The sequence below is a fragment of the Pelmatolapia mariae genome, linkage group LG3_W (assembly GCF_036321145.2).
Source record: "Pelmatolapia mariae isolate MD_Pm_ZW linkage group LG3_W, Pm_UMD_F_2, whole genome shotgun sequence".
In the NCBI taxonomy this organism is placed as follows: domain Eukaryota; kingdom Metazoa; phylum Chordata; class Actinopteri; order Cichliformes; family Cichlidae; genus Pelmatolapia; species Pelmatolapia mariae.
In genome coordinates, this window is record NC_086229.1 from 91,719,618 (window position 1) to 91,735,610 (window position 15,993).

At 41.0% G+C, this 15,993-nt stretch overlaps 1 protein-coding gene across 3 annotated transcripts in view; it reads left to right on the forward strand.

The window, feature by feature from the left end:
- Window positions 1-15,335, forward strand: part of sorcs2 (sortilin-related VPS10 domain containing receptor 2) — a 353,182-nt gene extending 337,847 nt beyond the window's left edge. Inside the window, exons 21-27 of one of the 3 annotated variants that reach the window (XM_063470278.1) lie at window positions 6,112-6,235; window positions 9,108-9,220; window positions 9,507-9,629; window positions 9,770-9,869; window positions 10,226-10,328; window positions 11,946-12,136; window positions 13,362-15,335. In XM_063470278.1, coding sequence (XP_063326348.1) covers window positions 6,112-6,235; window positions 9,108-9,220; window positions 9,507-9,629; window positions 9,770-9,869; window positions 10,226-10,328; window positions 11,946-12,136; window positions 13,362-13,414 — 807 coding nt within the window. In that variant the 3' untranslated portion in view covers window positions 13,415-15,335. Of the gene's footprint in view, window positions 1-6,111; window positions 6,236-9,107; window positions 9,221-9,506; window positions 9,630-9,769; window positions 9,870-10,225; window positions 10,329-11,945; window positions 12,240-13,361 lie in introns of all 3 variants that reach the window. The other 2 variants (XM_063470277.1, XM_063470279.1) reach the window with 2 other exon arrangements.
- Window positions 15,336-15,993: the final 658 nt, after the last annotated feature.

Below are 15,993 nucleotides of genomic sequence, written 5' to 3' on the forward strand. Positions count from 1 at the left end.
CATTAATCTCCTGCTAAAACCAGGCAAAGACCCTGTATATCCCTCAAGCTATCGTCCAATATCCCTTATAAATGTAGACCTCCAAATAATCTGCAAAGCTCTCTCGAAGAGACTAGAGAAAATAACCCCCCTCTTAATTCATCCTGACCAAACTGGTTTCATAAAAGGTAGGCACTCATCAACTAATACACGTAGATTACTTAATTTGATAGACTACTCATACAGTAAAAACCTTGAAACTACAATATTTTCTTTAGATGCAGAAAAAGCGTTTGACAGAGTTAACTGGAAATTTCTATTTGCAACTTTACACAAATTTGGTTTTGGATCTTCTTTCATCAACTGGTTAAAAATATTATATAATTCCCCAACAGCTTGTGTCAGAACAAATGACCAAACATCCTCCACCTTCTGTCTCCTGAGGGGCACCAGGCAGGGATGCCCACTCTCCCCTTCACTGTTTGCAATTTTTATCGAACCACTGGCAGCAGCAATTAGACAGAATTCAGTAATTAAGGGCATAAAATGCAAGAACGTGGAACATAAAATCAGCCTTTATGATGTGTTACTCTTTCTCCAAAATTCACAAACCAATATCTCTGGGGTGATTGAACTGATAAACTCTTTTGCAAGAATATCAGATTACTCAATTAACTGGTCAAAATCTACAGTCCTTCCGATTAATTGCTCCTTTCATAATTCCTCTTCTACTCCACTGCAATCGGGAAATATAAAATATTTAGGTATTAATGTTTCTCCCAAGCTTGCAGATCTAACTAAATTAAACCATATCCCACTTTTAAAGAAAGTAGAAGGTGATCTGGCTAGGTGGAAATGTCTACCCATATCACTCATGGGAAGGGTTGCCGCTATAAAAATGATGGTATTACCAAAAATAAATTATTTATTCTCAATGATCCCAACTAAACCGCCACAAGATTGGTTCAGATCTCTAGATTCATATATGTCCAAATTCCTTTGGAAAAATAAGCCCCCACGTATAAGCTTAAAAACACTACAAAAGACCAAGGATAAAGGAGGATTAGAACTACCTAACTTTCAGCACTACTTCTTAGCCAACAGGCTTCAGTTTATCTCAGGATGGCTAAAACATACCCTCTTAGATGAACCTTGGCTAGATGTAGAACAAGCACTTTGCAATAATCTAGAGATTTCAGATCTACCATTTATCAGCTCAAACATCCAACGACATGAATGCTTCAAAAGCGTCAACATTAGCTCCTCTCTGACAGCATGGTGGGAGTTTCTAAAAATGACAGAGTCCTCATTAATCCCATGCAAACATACACCTATCTGGAACAACCCTGACATATTACAAAACAATAATATGATAAACTTTTCAGATTGGAGTGGTAAAGGAATCAAATACTTAAAACATATACTAGAAGGAACAGAATTTATTTCATTTGACAGACTAGTTACACAATATGGGATCAACAAGAAAAGATTTTTAGAATATCAACAAATTAAATCCATAGTAAAAAAGAGATTTAAACCGGGTCAAGTTGAACTACAAACACCACCAAGTGTGGTTCAATTTCTTGCTCTTAAAACCCCCAAATTACTATCCAAAATATACAGAATGCTTTGTAAAACAGATGAATCAATATCACTTCCTATTGCAAAATGGGAAGCGGATTTATCAGTTAACTTAGACCAAAACTTCTGGTCTCAGATTTGCTTAAAAACCTTTAATCTAATTAGAAATCCCAGTCTTCAATTAATTCAATACAAAATACTACATAGAGTGCACTATACAGGTCATCGGATGTTCAAAATGGGCTTTACGTCTACCGACAACTGCTCACACTGCCAAACCAATTCACCGGACAATTATATCCACGCTCTTTGGTTCTGTCCACCAGTTCAGAAGTTTTGGCGCGAGATATGTGAAGACTTATCGAAGTGTCTGAAATGTAACATTCCAACTTCTCCTTTAGTGTGTTTGTTGGGCAGCTTAGATAATGTCACTTCAGAAAAGAATATAGCCCACATGGTTTTCACTGCCCTATGCATAGCCAAGAAAACAGTCCTCATGAACTGGAAAAATAAAAATAATCTTAATTCTAACCAATATAGAAATTATCTATTAGATTACATTAGTCTTGATACAGCCTCTGCCACCACATCAGATCAATTGCTCTGGGCTCCTTTGATCAGCTCCATCACCTAGTGGGGGTGCGGGGTCATAGTTTGGTCCCACCTTCACTGTTGTGATTGGTGTGGGGGTAGGGACAGGCTTAGGGCGTCGGGGGGTTCCCCAGGAGCATCTTCCTTGGGGGGCTCAACCCGGGGTAGCGGTCATGGCCAATTAGGGGCTCTGTCGGCTCTTAGGTGACGGTTTCCTCGTGGCTGCGTGCAGCGGGGCTAGGGGAGGGTCTGTGCTGACGGACGTGGGTTACTGACCTGGTAGCCTGGCTGCCCCTGGGTGGATCCGGGACGGGCGTGAGGTTCTGGGGGCGCTCCGTCTCTGGGCTGGGGCCCTGGCCGGGCCTCAGGGGTTTGGGTCCTGGTTGGTGTGTTGCCGGGGTTGTGGGCGGGTGGGTGTATGGGGGCCCAGCCCTGGCGCAGGGTGCCGCCGGTGCATCGAGCCACCTGGGGGGCTCTTCAACTGGTGGGGGAGGATGTCACATCTTGCAGGAGCTTTCCTCTCCTCAGGAATTCTCTCTGCAGGAGGGGGAGATACAGGAGAGGTGGAGGAAGATCTCAGCCTGGGCGTCTATTGTCTTGTGTAGTCTGGAAGATGAGTGGATGATGGGGTGGGTGCAGTTTTCTCTGTGGTGGGGTCGGGTGGACTGTCCCGGGCTCTGTGGGGCCGGGCGGCGCTGCTGCACTGGGCCCCGGTCCGGATGGGCCTGGGCCCCCTTTCCCTGGCGGGTTGTGGAGTATGGGGGTGCCTACTGGGGTCAGCGGGGGAGCTGGCCCCAGGGAGGGGTCACTTGCCCCTCCCTTCCTTCCCTCCCCATCTCCAGCTGCCTCCCTCTTCCCGCTCCACCACAATCACCCACACATGCAGGACCTTGGGGTAGGGGTGTGTCACCAGGGTGCAGAGGAGGCATCCACCCCCTCTGTCCCCTTCTGGCTGCCTGTGCCTCAATTTTATCCCACGACTTAGACATTCACATTACTCACACTCTCATTACACATACATATAGGATCTTGAGGGTGGGCACGCTACACGGAATCCAAATTACCATCAGGGTGTACAACCTCACCCCTGGCGTCGTTGCCCACCTCTCAATTTTAAATACACGTAGACATTGAGGGCTAGCAGGAGGGGCTATGCGCTTACCTGCTGCTCTGGCAGGTAGCTCCATGCCCTCCTGGGTTTTAAATGCACCTTAGAACACACATACATCAACACTACATATGAGCGGGCGGAGGGAGGTTTGGAGTCTTCTCACACCCCCGTTCTCTGCGGCCTGCTGGAGCGGGGGGGCTAGGAGGAGGAGTTGGCCGTCCGACTGGGGTCTGGAATGTGGGGCCTCCCTGCTGCTGCGGAGTCGGGGCGGTCTGCTTCTCTCCACTGCAGGGAAAAGGGTAACACCACCTGGGTCTGGGTGCAGTTTCCCCCTCCAGGGGCAAGGGTACCTGGACCCGGTTCTTAGAGTACGCTTGGGGAGTGTGATTGTGTGTACAGTGTCTCTTTATGTCTGTCTCCACGTTGGTTGAGTGTGGAGTAATTGCAATTGAGAGCATGAGGGTGGGAGTGGATGTTTGTATCTGTGTGTGCCTGTATGTCTGTGTCTATATGTCAGGTTGGGTATCAGACGCCACCTCTCTGGGGACATCTCAGGTCCTCCAAGGTTTGGAGGCCTATCTCCCCCCACCACTTCCCCTGCCGGTGGCGGACGCCCTCAGACATCGGTGCGTTGGTGGTTCTTTGTGTCCGGGGGTGGGCGTCCAGGTACACACCGGCTCACTCCTTGGCGGCTGCTTATCGGGGCCTGGAGCCTGGGGCTCGCTCGGGCCACTTCGGAGGTGGGGTGCCCTCGGCCTCTCGGCCCGGGGCTCGGTCACTCTGGCGCAGCCGGCTGCCGGCGGAGCTCACGGGCACGTCACTGCAACCCCCCCTGGCCTCTGCTCCGCGGCTGCTGAGTGACCCCTCATCTGGGACTCTCCTCAGCTCTTTCTGGGACAGTGGTGCGGCTGCCCCTCTGTTGGTCTTCCTTGGTCTCTTGTGTTCTGGGGGCCTCTGGATGTCTGGAGTTTTGATCTCCTCCACACCTGCTTCATGCCCTGGAGGACGGGGCAGTGGCCCCCCACACCCTCTAGCAGATCATTACATGAAGGAACCTTTTAAAGAAATCAAGCGCGTCCATGTCCACAGGTGTACACACGGGTGATCACACACACAAACTACACCCTTTTTGGCTCCTTCCTCAAAGCACACTGTGCGCTGTCAATCTTATGTGCTGCACAACAATGTTTAACATTTAATATTTACTGCCATATTCCCATATATCATTGTGATGTTGTTTATTCTATTACTCTTGTTTTCTTCTGCTTGTTTTCTTTTTTCTTTCTCAACAGGTGATCCAGGTGGTCAATATGTATTTTTTTTGTCTGCTTATTCTGTTGGTTTTTGTTTTTTGCCCTTTTCCCCCGTCCTTCTTCCCAGCTGTTTTTCTTTCCCTCTTTCTTTCTCCCCTTTCTTTCCCCCAGTAAAGTCTGTCCCGCATACAACAAGTAAAAATAAAATAAACAATTAAAGGTGAATCAAATAGACCATTACGGCAAGGCTGGGATGGTCCATTTGGTAAAGTAAATCCGTTGGGCATCTTTCTTCGCCTTTAGACAATAATTCTAATGGCAAAAGATCCAAACGGGACAGGCAAAAAAAAAAATTATATATATATATATATATATATATATATATATATATATATATATATGTATATATATATATATATATATATATATATATATATAATGAGAATCACCCAATTGTCAACTGGGTTTGACAATTGGTATGAGGTGTTTGTGCTGAAATGTTTGGTTTTTATGTACTATGCATTATGGCCAAACATATCCACTTTCACATATGTCACGTATGTCCAAAGAACACAGTTGCTGAAGTGTTGTAGTTTGTTCAGATAAAATTTTGCAAAGATAATGAGTGCTGCTGTGTTCTTTCTAGAAAGAGGCTTTCTCCTGGGAACCCTTCCAGACACACTGTACTTGTTCAGTCTTTTTCTAATTCTACTGACATGAACTTTAATATTCAACATGGTAGCTGAGTCCTGTAGAGTCTGAGATGTAGATCTTGGATTGTTTTTTTGCTTGTTTGGTTGTTTTGGTGGTTTTTGCATTTTCTCTGAGCATTACACTGTAACCTTGGGGTGAATTTCCCAAGATCTCTACTACTAGGAAGAATGTCTTGAATTTATTCCACTTCTTCCTCCAGACCAGAAAACTGCCAAAAGATTCTGATTTTGTGGCCGTGGTTCAGTTGCCGAATTAAATTAATGACGTGCATTTAATTAGCAGCCCCCCGTGGCTACTTACCTTTTTAATTCCCAAGGAACTAGTAAGGGTGTACTTAAATTTGACACTCTGATTGTGCATTTTGGATTAGGTTTTGTTCAATAAACAATGACACAGCATTATAGGAAATGTTTTGTACTTTGCCTGATGTTTTATTTATTTAATTTTAAGACCTGGTAAAGAACAGATGATTTTTTAATAATGTCTGATATGTCTAAACTTTTCAGTTTCTTTTTACAATGACAAAGAGACCAAAATTTGTGTAGCTGCTAAATATTAACTAGTTACATTGTGCACTGCCTTCTTGCTATTGGTTGCTGGACCCAGAGTACAATATGGCTAGTTTCTTGTTAGGGTTCCTCACTTGAAACAGTTGCAATACCAATTTTAATTTAAGCTATGAGCAAATTTGTGGCCCAGTGACTATAGCAATGAATTAAAATAGTCTCAAAATTTATTGTGCACAGCAGTTTTCATATTGCATAGTTATTAAATAAACCCGAAAATGTTCTGAATATTTCTAACCTCCAGACCTCCATTTTTTTTTGTTTTTCCAGATGTTTCAGATGTTTTCATCACTAATACTGTGAATTTTTCCTGCAGCCCATCCTGACTCTGCAGAACAGCCTTCTGACTCGTTTCCCAGGAACAGGCAAAGTCTCAGTCACGGTACAGGCTACAAACAGCCGATCCATGGTGCAGGACACAAGAACTGTCCGAGTTTACGGTAATGCATGTTTGTATGTGCTAAGAGGTGAAAAGAAAGAGGTTATTATATTAAAGGTTCTGAGAAAGTTACATTTGTCTGTTGGCCAGAATAGAGAAGTTAAAATTAAAATAATCATTTTAATTCAATTTTTCAATTCAGTAAATTTTTACAGCGGCAAATCACAACAACAGTCATTTCAAGGCACTATTGTTAGGGTGACCCTACAATAATACATACAGAGAAAAACCCAACAATTATATGACCCCCTATGAGCAAGCACTTTGGTGACAGTGGGAAGGAAAAACTCCCTTTTAACAGGAAGAAACCTCCAGCAGAACCAGGCTCAGGGAGGGGCGGTTATCTGCCGCGATTGGTTGGGGAGAGAGAAGGAGGACAGGATCAAAGACATGTTGTGGAAGAGAGCCAGAGATTACAGTATTTCTTGAGTGCTTAAACACATTTCTCGAAACTATGCCTCGTATTCTCAAAACAGTAAACACAAATCCATAAAGTCTCACCCAATTTCCCAAACATCGTATTTTCAGGTCAAAATGAAGCTCTACACTCAAAACCATTCACTTGCTGAAAAACCAAATTTTCCCCACAGACATAACACACAAGGCCTCAAACACACACACTACAACATATTCTTACACATTGGTGCAATAAATTAAAAACAATATTTCCAAAACTGGCAAGTCATGTTGCTTGTGGTTCTTCCCCTCAAAAACCTTTTCACACGATGAAGACAAAATGCTCCTCCTTTTGGTCAGGTTAAAACCTGCCTCATCCACAAAGATAATTTCATGGGGAACAGGCCGTCCTTCAATTTCAAAGGTTCTCTGCAAAACACATAACACAATAGAGTTACCCTGATCCACAGTTTAAGAGTGCACCAATGGCAGCATAAACTATCATGCTGTGATGGAACACAATACTTCATACAATATCAGAACTCACTTGTTGGTTTTTCACTCTTTCAGACTATCGTTCAAAAGAACCGATGTATGCCTGTTCATCTGGAATTGGTTCTTTCGGAGGATGTGGTCAATATGGAGAGGCTGATGGCATGTATCCCTCGAAAATGATGATCATGCTCAATCAATCTCCTCCTCGCAGGGGGATTACATTAGTGGCATTTTCCATGTTTACAAGCTCCCTCTCCTGCTCCTCCGACAAAAGCCTTAACCCGCCTCCACCAGGTGGTCCCCTCTGTGTCCTACAAAATAGAAGCACTCATTTACTGTAACTGTCAAATATCCTTTTTCAGGACAAAAATGGAAACATACTGAAACTCAAAAAACTTGAGTTCACTAACTCAAAAGTTACTGAAGTTACTGTACAGAACAGTCTTTGCAAGTACACCTACCTGTTTTCCTCCCTGAAGGTTCTGATGATGGAGGCAACAGTGAAGCGACTCAAATTTGGCTGTTCTCGTTGCCCAGCCACCCTCATAGTCATACCATAAACAAGGACACGGTCAACTAAAGTGGCTTGAAATTCATCCAAGACCGCTTGTCTCCTTGCCCTAGCTCTTCCCCTTCCTTGTCGCTGTCGTCCTAGACCTCCTTCTCCTCTGCCTCCTCCACCTCCTCTTCCCTGATGCCCTAGACCTCCTTCTCCTCCTCCTCCTCGACCTTTCAAACCTGAATGAGCTGACTTTGGGCCTCAAAGTTTCTGATTGGTGTGTGATATATTTTGACTCCTAGTGTTTCCACAAATTGAGCTCAAGCTGTGCTGACTTAAGTCAACATCATTGAATGCTAGTGCTTTCAAAATGACCACATGGTGTAAGCACTGAAAATCAAAGGGATTTGTGTGTACAGTTTTCCAGTAACAGTTCACCAAATCTGACTCATGTATTAAAGCAGGGGAATAGTGTTTATAGTTCAGGGAAATGGGTGTGCTTTTTGAAAAATAGCATTATGGTTTTGAAATTTGAGTTCAAAAGATAGTGTTTAAGCAATCGAGAAAAACTGTAATAACAAGTATGATTCAGTGCAGAGAGGTCAAGTATGTTTCAGTGCAGAGAGGTCATTCATTTTTGCTAACATAAACAATGCTGTTAGCTTAAATTTAATGCATATGTTCATTCTTTCTTTTGGATAAGGTAGTTAAGATAGGCAAAAAATTGAATTCAGATCTTTGTCTTACTGTAGGCTTTTTCTCATAGCTTTCAACCACATCTCGGCTTCTACTGTTGAGAGTGAGCTTTCAACATTCTTAAATTTTTCAGTCAGAGTTAGGATAGTAAAGTCAAACCTTAAAAGCTATTCCTGGTCTATGAGTCACTGAGACATAACAGAGACAAATTTGCTGCCTGTTGTTGTAGGGTCTGCCTTACAATATAAAGCGCCTTGAGGTGACTGTTGTTGAGATTTGGCGCTGTACAAATAAAATTGAATTGACATTTTTCCACCTTTGGAAAATATTCAGAGTTAGCAAGTTAGAATTCATTTTACACAGAGATGTGCTTGTTTTATTTATAATCAAGCTCCCTCTGAAGATAGAGGGAGTTTATTTTAGTTTAACTCAGATTTTTTTACTGTCTGAGCTCAAGTACATTTTAACTAGCTTTTCGCTTTGGTTTCATTATGTTGCTCGAATTATTTTGTGATTTTTGTACACAGTTTTATCCATATTTGAAATGCAGCTTCTCAACAAGCTACACTACTTCTATCAGTTCATGCTAAAAAATACACATATGGATAGGCAGACTGATTTCTTTACCACATATGTTCCCACCAAGGTGTTACACATCTGTCCAAACAGCGTAACGTGTAGGTATTTGCAGTTTCTTTTTAATTTTATTTATTTGCTAAAATAATATTTTATGTTTTATTTGATCAATTTGAATCATAGCCATGATGCTTGTTGACTGCTCCTGCAGATAACTTCCAAGTCATCCCTCTGAGCTTCAGCAGAAACCTAGACAGATTCAATCCAAATATCCCAGAGTGGAGAGATGACATTGGCCAGGTGGTCACCAAAATACTGGCAAAGGTAGGTCTTTAAAGAGAATGGATGGTAGTGTCACGCAACCTTACTTCTTGTCTTTTCATAGCGCACATTCCAGTCTAATGTCTGGTACTCCTATAAAAATACAAAACATAAAAGTATTACTGTTAGATAATGATAGTCCATGTTATAATCACATAATAATAATATAATCATAGTTAGCATGCTAACCTTTGCTGATTAACACTAAACACTGTAAGATATGAATTATACAGTTATTGGATTAGTACAGATTTAAGACATGACTGGCGTTTTCAACTTGTGGCCCCAGATTACAGGTGTACCTCAGAATTCCCTGGTTACTGTGGTCAAACCAGGTCTCCCCACCACTGCCGACCTGTATGTTCTCCCACTGGACACCAAACCAGCCAAGAGAAGCTTGTTTGTAGATAAGGTATGTAATCACTGATAATAAACATATCCACAGCCTGAACACGGGTGGTGGCATGTTTTACTCTGTGGAGACACAGACTAGCAAGTTTGTTTTTTATAAGTAACATCAGTTACATTTAATTCACTTAATCTCATCTTTAGCGTATTCCAGCCATCATTCAGGTCTTCAACGACAACAACGTCAGCTTTGTGATACGAGGAGGCCTACAGGTGCTCGTGATGCTAGCTGACCCAAATGCAGGTATATTTTGGTACATGTATATTGCACTTCAGTACATATTAAGTGAAGTTTGTAAATGTATACAGTATTTTAAATGATAATTGCATCCTATTGGTTTATTTCCAAGAACTAGGTTATATTACTAAAGACTCAACAGCTACAGAGGCAGAGAATGGTGCGTTGATAAATAATATACCTGCTTTCTCTATAAATGCATTTAGCATCACCAGCTTAGTCTTTGGTTTGATCCTGGGCCTTTCTTTTTCCTGCATCCGGGTCTGTTGGTGTTGTGCTCTGCTGTGTTTTCACCTGATGCTTTTTTTGTCCTTTGATTGTAGAAATGTGATGCATTCTTTACTGTGTGCTCATCAATCCAGGCTACCATGGAGCAGCTGGAAGTGCGGGTGTTTGGACTCTAGCTGTCATTTTCCTTATTGGTCTTATTGCTACTGGCGCCTTTATCCTCTATAAGTTCAAAAGGTGAGTCATGTATTTTACAGTGCTGTCACCTTAACGACATAGGCACAAAAAAACCTGACAAATAATGGAAATCAAACGTTGAAAGAAAAACTCATGAGGTGAGCTCTAAAGTCAGTAGTTTTGTACAGTAACATAATATTTGTAATATTGCCTCTGTGCACCACTGCAGTGGATTGTAAATCAAACAATTAAGATGTCATTAAAATGTAGACTTTCAGCTTCACAAGCTAGGTGAGGGCTATTCTTTCATTATTCCATGATAAATTAAGCAGAAAGATACTGATAAAGTCCAAGTGTTGAATTTGCATGTCTGTTGACTGTAACTCTCAAAATGGGCTCTAAAGAGATGTCCATGGAAGTGGCTGTGAGTTAAAACTTTAGACTATAGTTTTGGCAGTGCATTTCTTAAAAACGAAGAAAAAGAAAGAATACAACGGCCAGCTCAGAAGCACTATTGTGGCTATGGAAGACAGTCACAGAATTCTTTCCTTGGCTAAGAACCTTCTTCAGATGGTAGGCATATCATTGTCAGAGTCTACAAAATGTTACACTTGAATGAAATACAGCAGGTTTACAATATTTGTAAAGAATGGTGAAAGAACCTAAAGAACGGTGAAGCCACTTTGACTTTGCCAAAAAATATCTAAAGGAGCCTGTAAAGTTCATACGACATTATCTCTCAAATATGATGGAGGCAATGTTACTCCATGGTCATGTATGGCTGCCAGTGGAACCGAGTGTTTATTGATGATGTGACTGCCAATAGTAGTACAAGTAGTAGAGTGAATTCTGAAGTGTACCGGGCTACTTTCTTCAAAACATACAGTGCTTCACCGTACAAATGACCCAAAGCGTACTACAAAAATTCACAAAGAGTTTTCAAGGCGAAGAAAAGGTGACCGTTTCAGTCATCTGAACTCAACCCAATAGAATGTGTTTTCAGTTATTGAATACATAACTGAATGCAGAGAGACCCACTTACAAGCAGTAACTGAAGGCAGCTGAACTAAAGTTTTAAGTGGAGTATCTCAAGAGATACACCACACAGCATCTGGTGATATCACCCTGGATTTCTGAGCCTCTAAAAATGAAGGACTGTGTCTAAATATGGCTTTAACTCCTACACACTAAATGTAATACTTCTGTTAAACGTCCGCAATTAAAGCTGAAAATCTGAATTTTAATTGTAACCATTGTAATTTAAAATCCATTGTGGATAGTGTGGAAATCCATCAAATGTTCAGGTTCCATACCAAAGTAAGTGACACAAATTGAAACATCCCTTAAGTTAGATTGCTACAATATTGAAGTTTTGTAATGATGTGCATGAACTAAAATGTATCCATCTGTCTAGTATCTTTAGTTACCACCAGCTATTTTAATATAAATATCATATTCCCTGATGGTTGCATACACCTCATGATGTTTGAAGTCATACCACCCAACCCTAAACAGTTGAATGAAAATTCACATTGTGCATGCTTCTTATCACATCAGTAACCCACCAGCAGCACCTCCTTGTGTCCCTAACACAAATATCCACAAAAAGTCACTTGAATTAAAGAACGCAATGGAAGACTATACAGCCCCGTCTTACAAAAACAACAAATCCCACAGTCCTTGGCTTAGGCCTGAGGATGCATATCCCCCATTGTTTTTCAGGAAGCTTCCATGCACCCACAACTACGCCCAGATGCACAGTGTAAAGGAGCAGGAGATGATCAGCCCTGTCAATCACAGTGAGGACACCCAGCAAATCATCCAGGGTGAGGAGTACATCGATGACGACCTGGACTCACAGACTCTAGGTAACGCAGGAGGTAGCCCCGCCTTCCGTTCCCTAATAAGGACTACTACTAACCACTGCTACTAAACCCAAGCCACTAACACCAGCAGCTAACACACACCAAGGTACTGAAGGACTTCCCCCTTTTTGTTATCTTTACTGCCATTGCAGTTCTTTGAGGTTTATTATCGTTGCTTCTAAAGTAGTCACATAGCATTTCATGGTCATCAACAAGCACAGCTAATCATATTGCATGTCATTCAGTAATTTTTGCACTACATAATGTCTAAGGAATCTGAAATGTTAGTGTTACTGAGTTATACTTGTACACTTGCCAAAATTCTTTTAATTTTATCATACATGACCTGATGTCTCTATATAGTAATTTCTATAAATTTTATGACAAGGTTTTTCATAAAATACAATGCAACAACAAAACAATATGATGGCTATGGTTATGATGATAATGAATTGCTTTGTGATCATAGATATAGTGGATTGTTAATGGCGGTCACCATTTTTTATTTCCTGTCAATAATAAGTACATTCTTTGTATACCTACATATTAAACTATCTTTGTCACGACTATCATTGTGACAAAAGTAAATTAATTTTAAAGCCTGATTGTGTTCTGTTATATAAGATTAGAATCTTTTATTTTTTACCTCTGTTTCATGTAATAAAACAAATTGTATAAAAATCCCTGTCAGCATGTAGATCCTGTGAGGTTTTGGTCTACTAGGAGTGCTTAAGAAAGACACTGCGATTAGCAAATTGCAACTGGCTAACTTGGTCCTGTGAGTTCTATATAACAATATAAAGAAATATATATAGGAACTTTACTGATTAGAGCATGTGGAACAACTAATGATTTTTGAAGGAAAAACTTAAACGTAATTTGTGTTTTTATACCCAATTTTGAGCCAGCACGCTGGAATTCTTAATGAAGTCCAGAATTATTCAAAACAATTAATCAACCAAATCAAGTTTACTATCCAAGAAGGCAAATTAATTATTACATTGTAATTATATAATTATGTGCTTTACTATTTTTTCTGCTTTTTTGTGAAATGGTACATTTTGGAAGTTTTGGTGTATGTCACAGGACACCGTCTAATACTGTACATTGCTTTATGTCATATATAACATTTTTACATAACTGTAAGTGGGCTTACACGTGTGTTTTATGTATATTTTATATGTCTCTTTAGCATCTCTCATTTTCTTTTTTATCTCTTTTTTACCAGGCACTCATTCGGGTGTGGTCCTAAACATGAACTGCAGAGAGCTACACAGTTAGCAGACCAGCTGATGGCCACCATGGCAATGCTGAAGAGCTAGTTGAGGCGAGCCGAGCTGGCTAATGAGCACAGGGACTCCACTCTGCCTTTTTCCTTCTCTCGTCTTTAGATTTTCCCTCTCCTCCTCCTCTGTCAGGTCACTTCACTCTTCCATGGACTCTTCCACTCTCCTGCTTCTGGGTATTGTGTTAATTATTTTGGGGAAGTGGCTGACCTTGGTGTTGGGACTCTATTCAGTAATCACCCCTTTTTTTTGCCAGCCCTGGACACCCTGGACATAAGGGCCAGTGGCTCAGTTTGAAGGCTCATCTGTACACTGTCTGTCTGATAACACAGGTACAATCGGCAAGCATGTCTCACAAGACTGGTTTCCACTGATACTGACAGTCAGAGAGATAGTTGAAACCACTAGAGACCGGTGTGCTAAAATGATTTCTGAGCACTAAACGTAGTTTGCATTGTGTCCCCCCCCCCCACACACACACACAGTTATCATTCTGCTCCTCTCTTCAATGGCAATAATAATCTCAATGGAATGTAGGATGTGATATAAACCCTTGTGAATTTGTATGTGATGGGTGTACACATGCAAACACAAGAGGGCAGTGTTGCACTTTTTGAAATCTCCACTGACAGGTACTCTTACAGCTCAGCTTCTTTGGAATATACTGTATGTACACACAGCTTTGTTTATTTAACAAAAAGAAAAAAAAACATTCATCTCCATGTGTTCTTGTTTAAAAGTAACAAAATTTACAGATGTGTGGTCAGTGATGTTTCTGATCAGTTTCACCTTTGTCTGTCCCCATGGTGCCTGAAACAGCAGACACAGATCTGCTCAGTGACATTTCCTGTTATTTAGTTATTTCTGGAAACAGTACAGCCCTTTCTCCTTGTCCTCATCCCTGTCCTAACACTTTCTGGGTCAGAGCAGACCCCCTGGAGACAAAGGTTGCCGTCATTGGAGGGAAGCTGTAGTTGATATATTTTATTGTATCAGCCTATATTAGGCAAAGCTCGTGGTGGAATCATGTCTCCTTAAAAGTTTGGTTCATTTTAAATGTGTAAATATGATCGGTGATATACTCTTTGTAAATATCCCCTTTGTGTGTGTGTTTTACACTAATACCAAAATACATCACTTTTTTTACCCCTCTTTTTCTGGAGTTTCCTGCCACAGAGTTTCCCAGGTTTGAACAACATCTCACTGTTTCCACTTTCCTCAGCATCATTGCCTGCTTTACATTTTTGGGTATTTTCATTATAATGTCATGAGTAGGGATATTTCACTGTCTTTATTGTTAACTGGAAATAATTTTCGTGTCTTATAAAGATGCTCACAGTTACACAGTGACAGCAATGTAGATGGATATTTTTGATATACTGTCAGTTTTTCTTTTCCAGCACATGTAAAACACAAATGAGTGTTTCTTTTACCTTTTGACAGTCATTTTATGTTTTTTTAATTGAACTAATGTGAGCAGTTGCTGTCACAACGCACCAGACAGCAGCTGAACAAGTCTACAGATGTGTCAAGAGGTCTTTGAACGGCCTTGTCACCTTTGGTCCATCTTGTATTTGATGCAGCAGATTGTGTTCACTCCTCCTGGTTTGATTCAACTTTTGTACATATTCTGCTCATATTTTTGTTCTTAGTTTTCTAGTGATGTGTCATCTTTGTATCAATGTCCCCTTAAACACAGGGGAAAATGGGAGTTATGATGTTCCAGTGTAATAGTCAAAGAGTTTCACATATGGTGGCACAGTGTAACACAGCAGTGTAATTATAACCACGATTCTATCCTTTCATTTTTCTCTCGTCTGTTCGATCTTTTGGTTTTGCAAATAAAAACAACTGTTCTTTTCAGGAAGCATAGTGCACTCAACCTGCATCATGGAATAAATCACTCCCATAACGTGTATGTCTCTTTAATTTGTATAATATCATCCAGTACAACTGTTCATGTGCAGTTTGTCACAGTGTTTTGCTAACTAAAAGTCCAGCTGCTGTATTTCACTGGGGGAGAAAAGAAAGAATGCTAACTCAACTCAGAGATGGAGAAAGATAAGAAAGACAGCAAATGAGAGGAAGAAGAGAGGTTGGATTTCTCAGTGTGCAAAACTTACATATAAGTTCTCTTTTTAAATCAATCTGTTAAAATCAATCATTGTTTTTTCATGTGAAAAATGCTGCAGACTGAGGTAGACTTTATTATTTAAAAGGAAGATCCTTTGAAGGTTACTAGGATAAACAGGTTAGTTTGCTGTACTGATGGCTACTAAGTAAAGAGCAGTGTGTGACTGCTGGACAGTGGCCATCTAGTAAAAAGTTACTATAAGCTGTATACTGCCAATGTAGAGGATGGAAATCAGCCAGGACAGCTCGAGCATCACACAAAATGCAATGAGGTGACCAAGTTCATGCCATCAAAGTCAGTTAAGCTAATGTGGAGCTTCTAGCTCCTCTGCCTGGTCAGACTGCTCCCAGAGGTCCTCCAAGTGGAAACTTTGGCTGAGACCTTGGGAGTTTGAGGTGGAAGCAAGGCCAGGGTAAAAGCTTTAGAGCTGGAATGCCAGC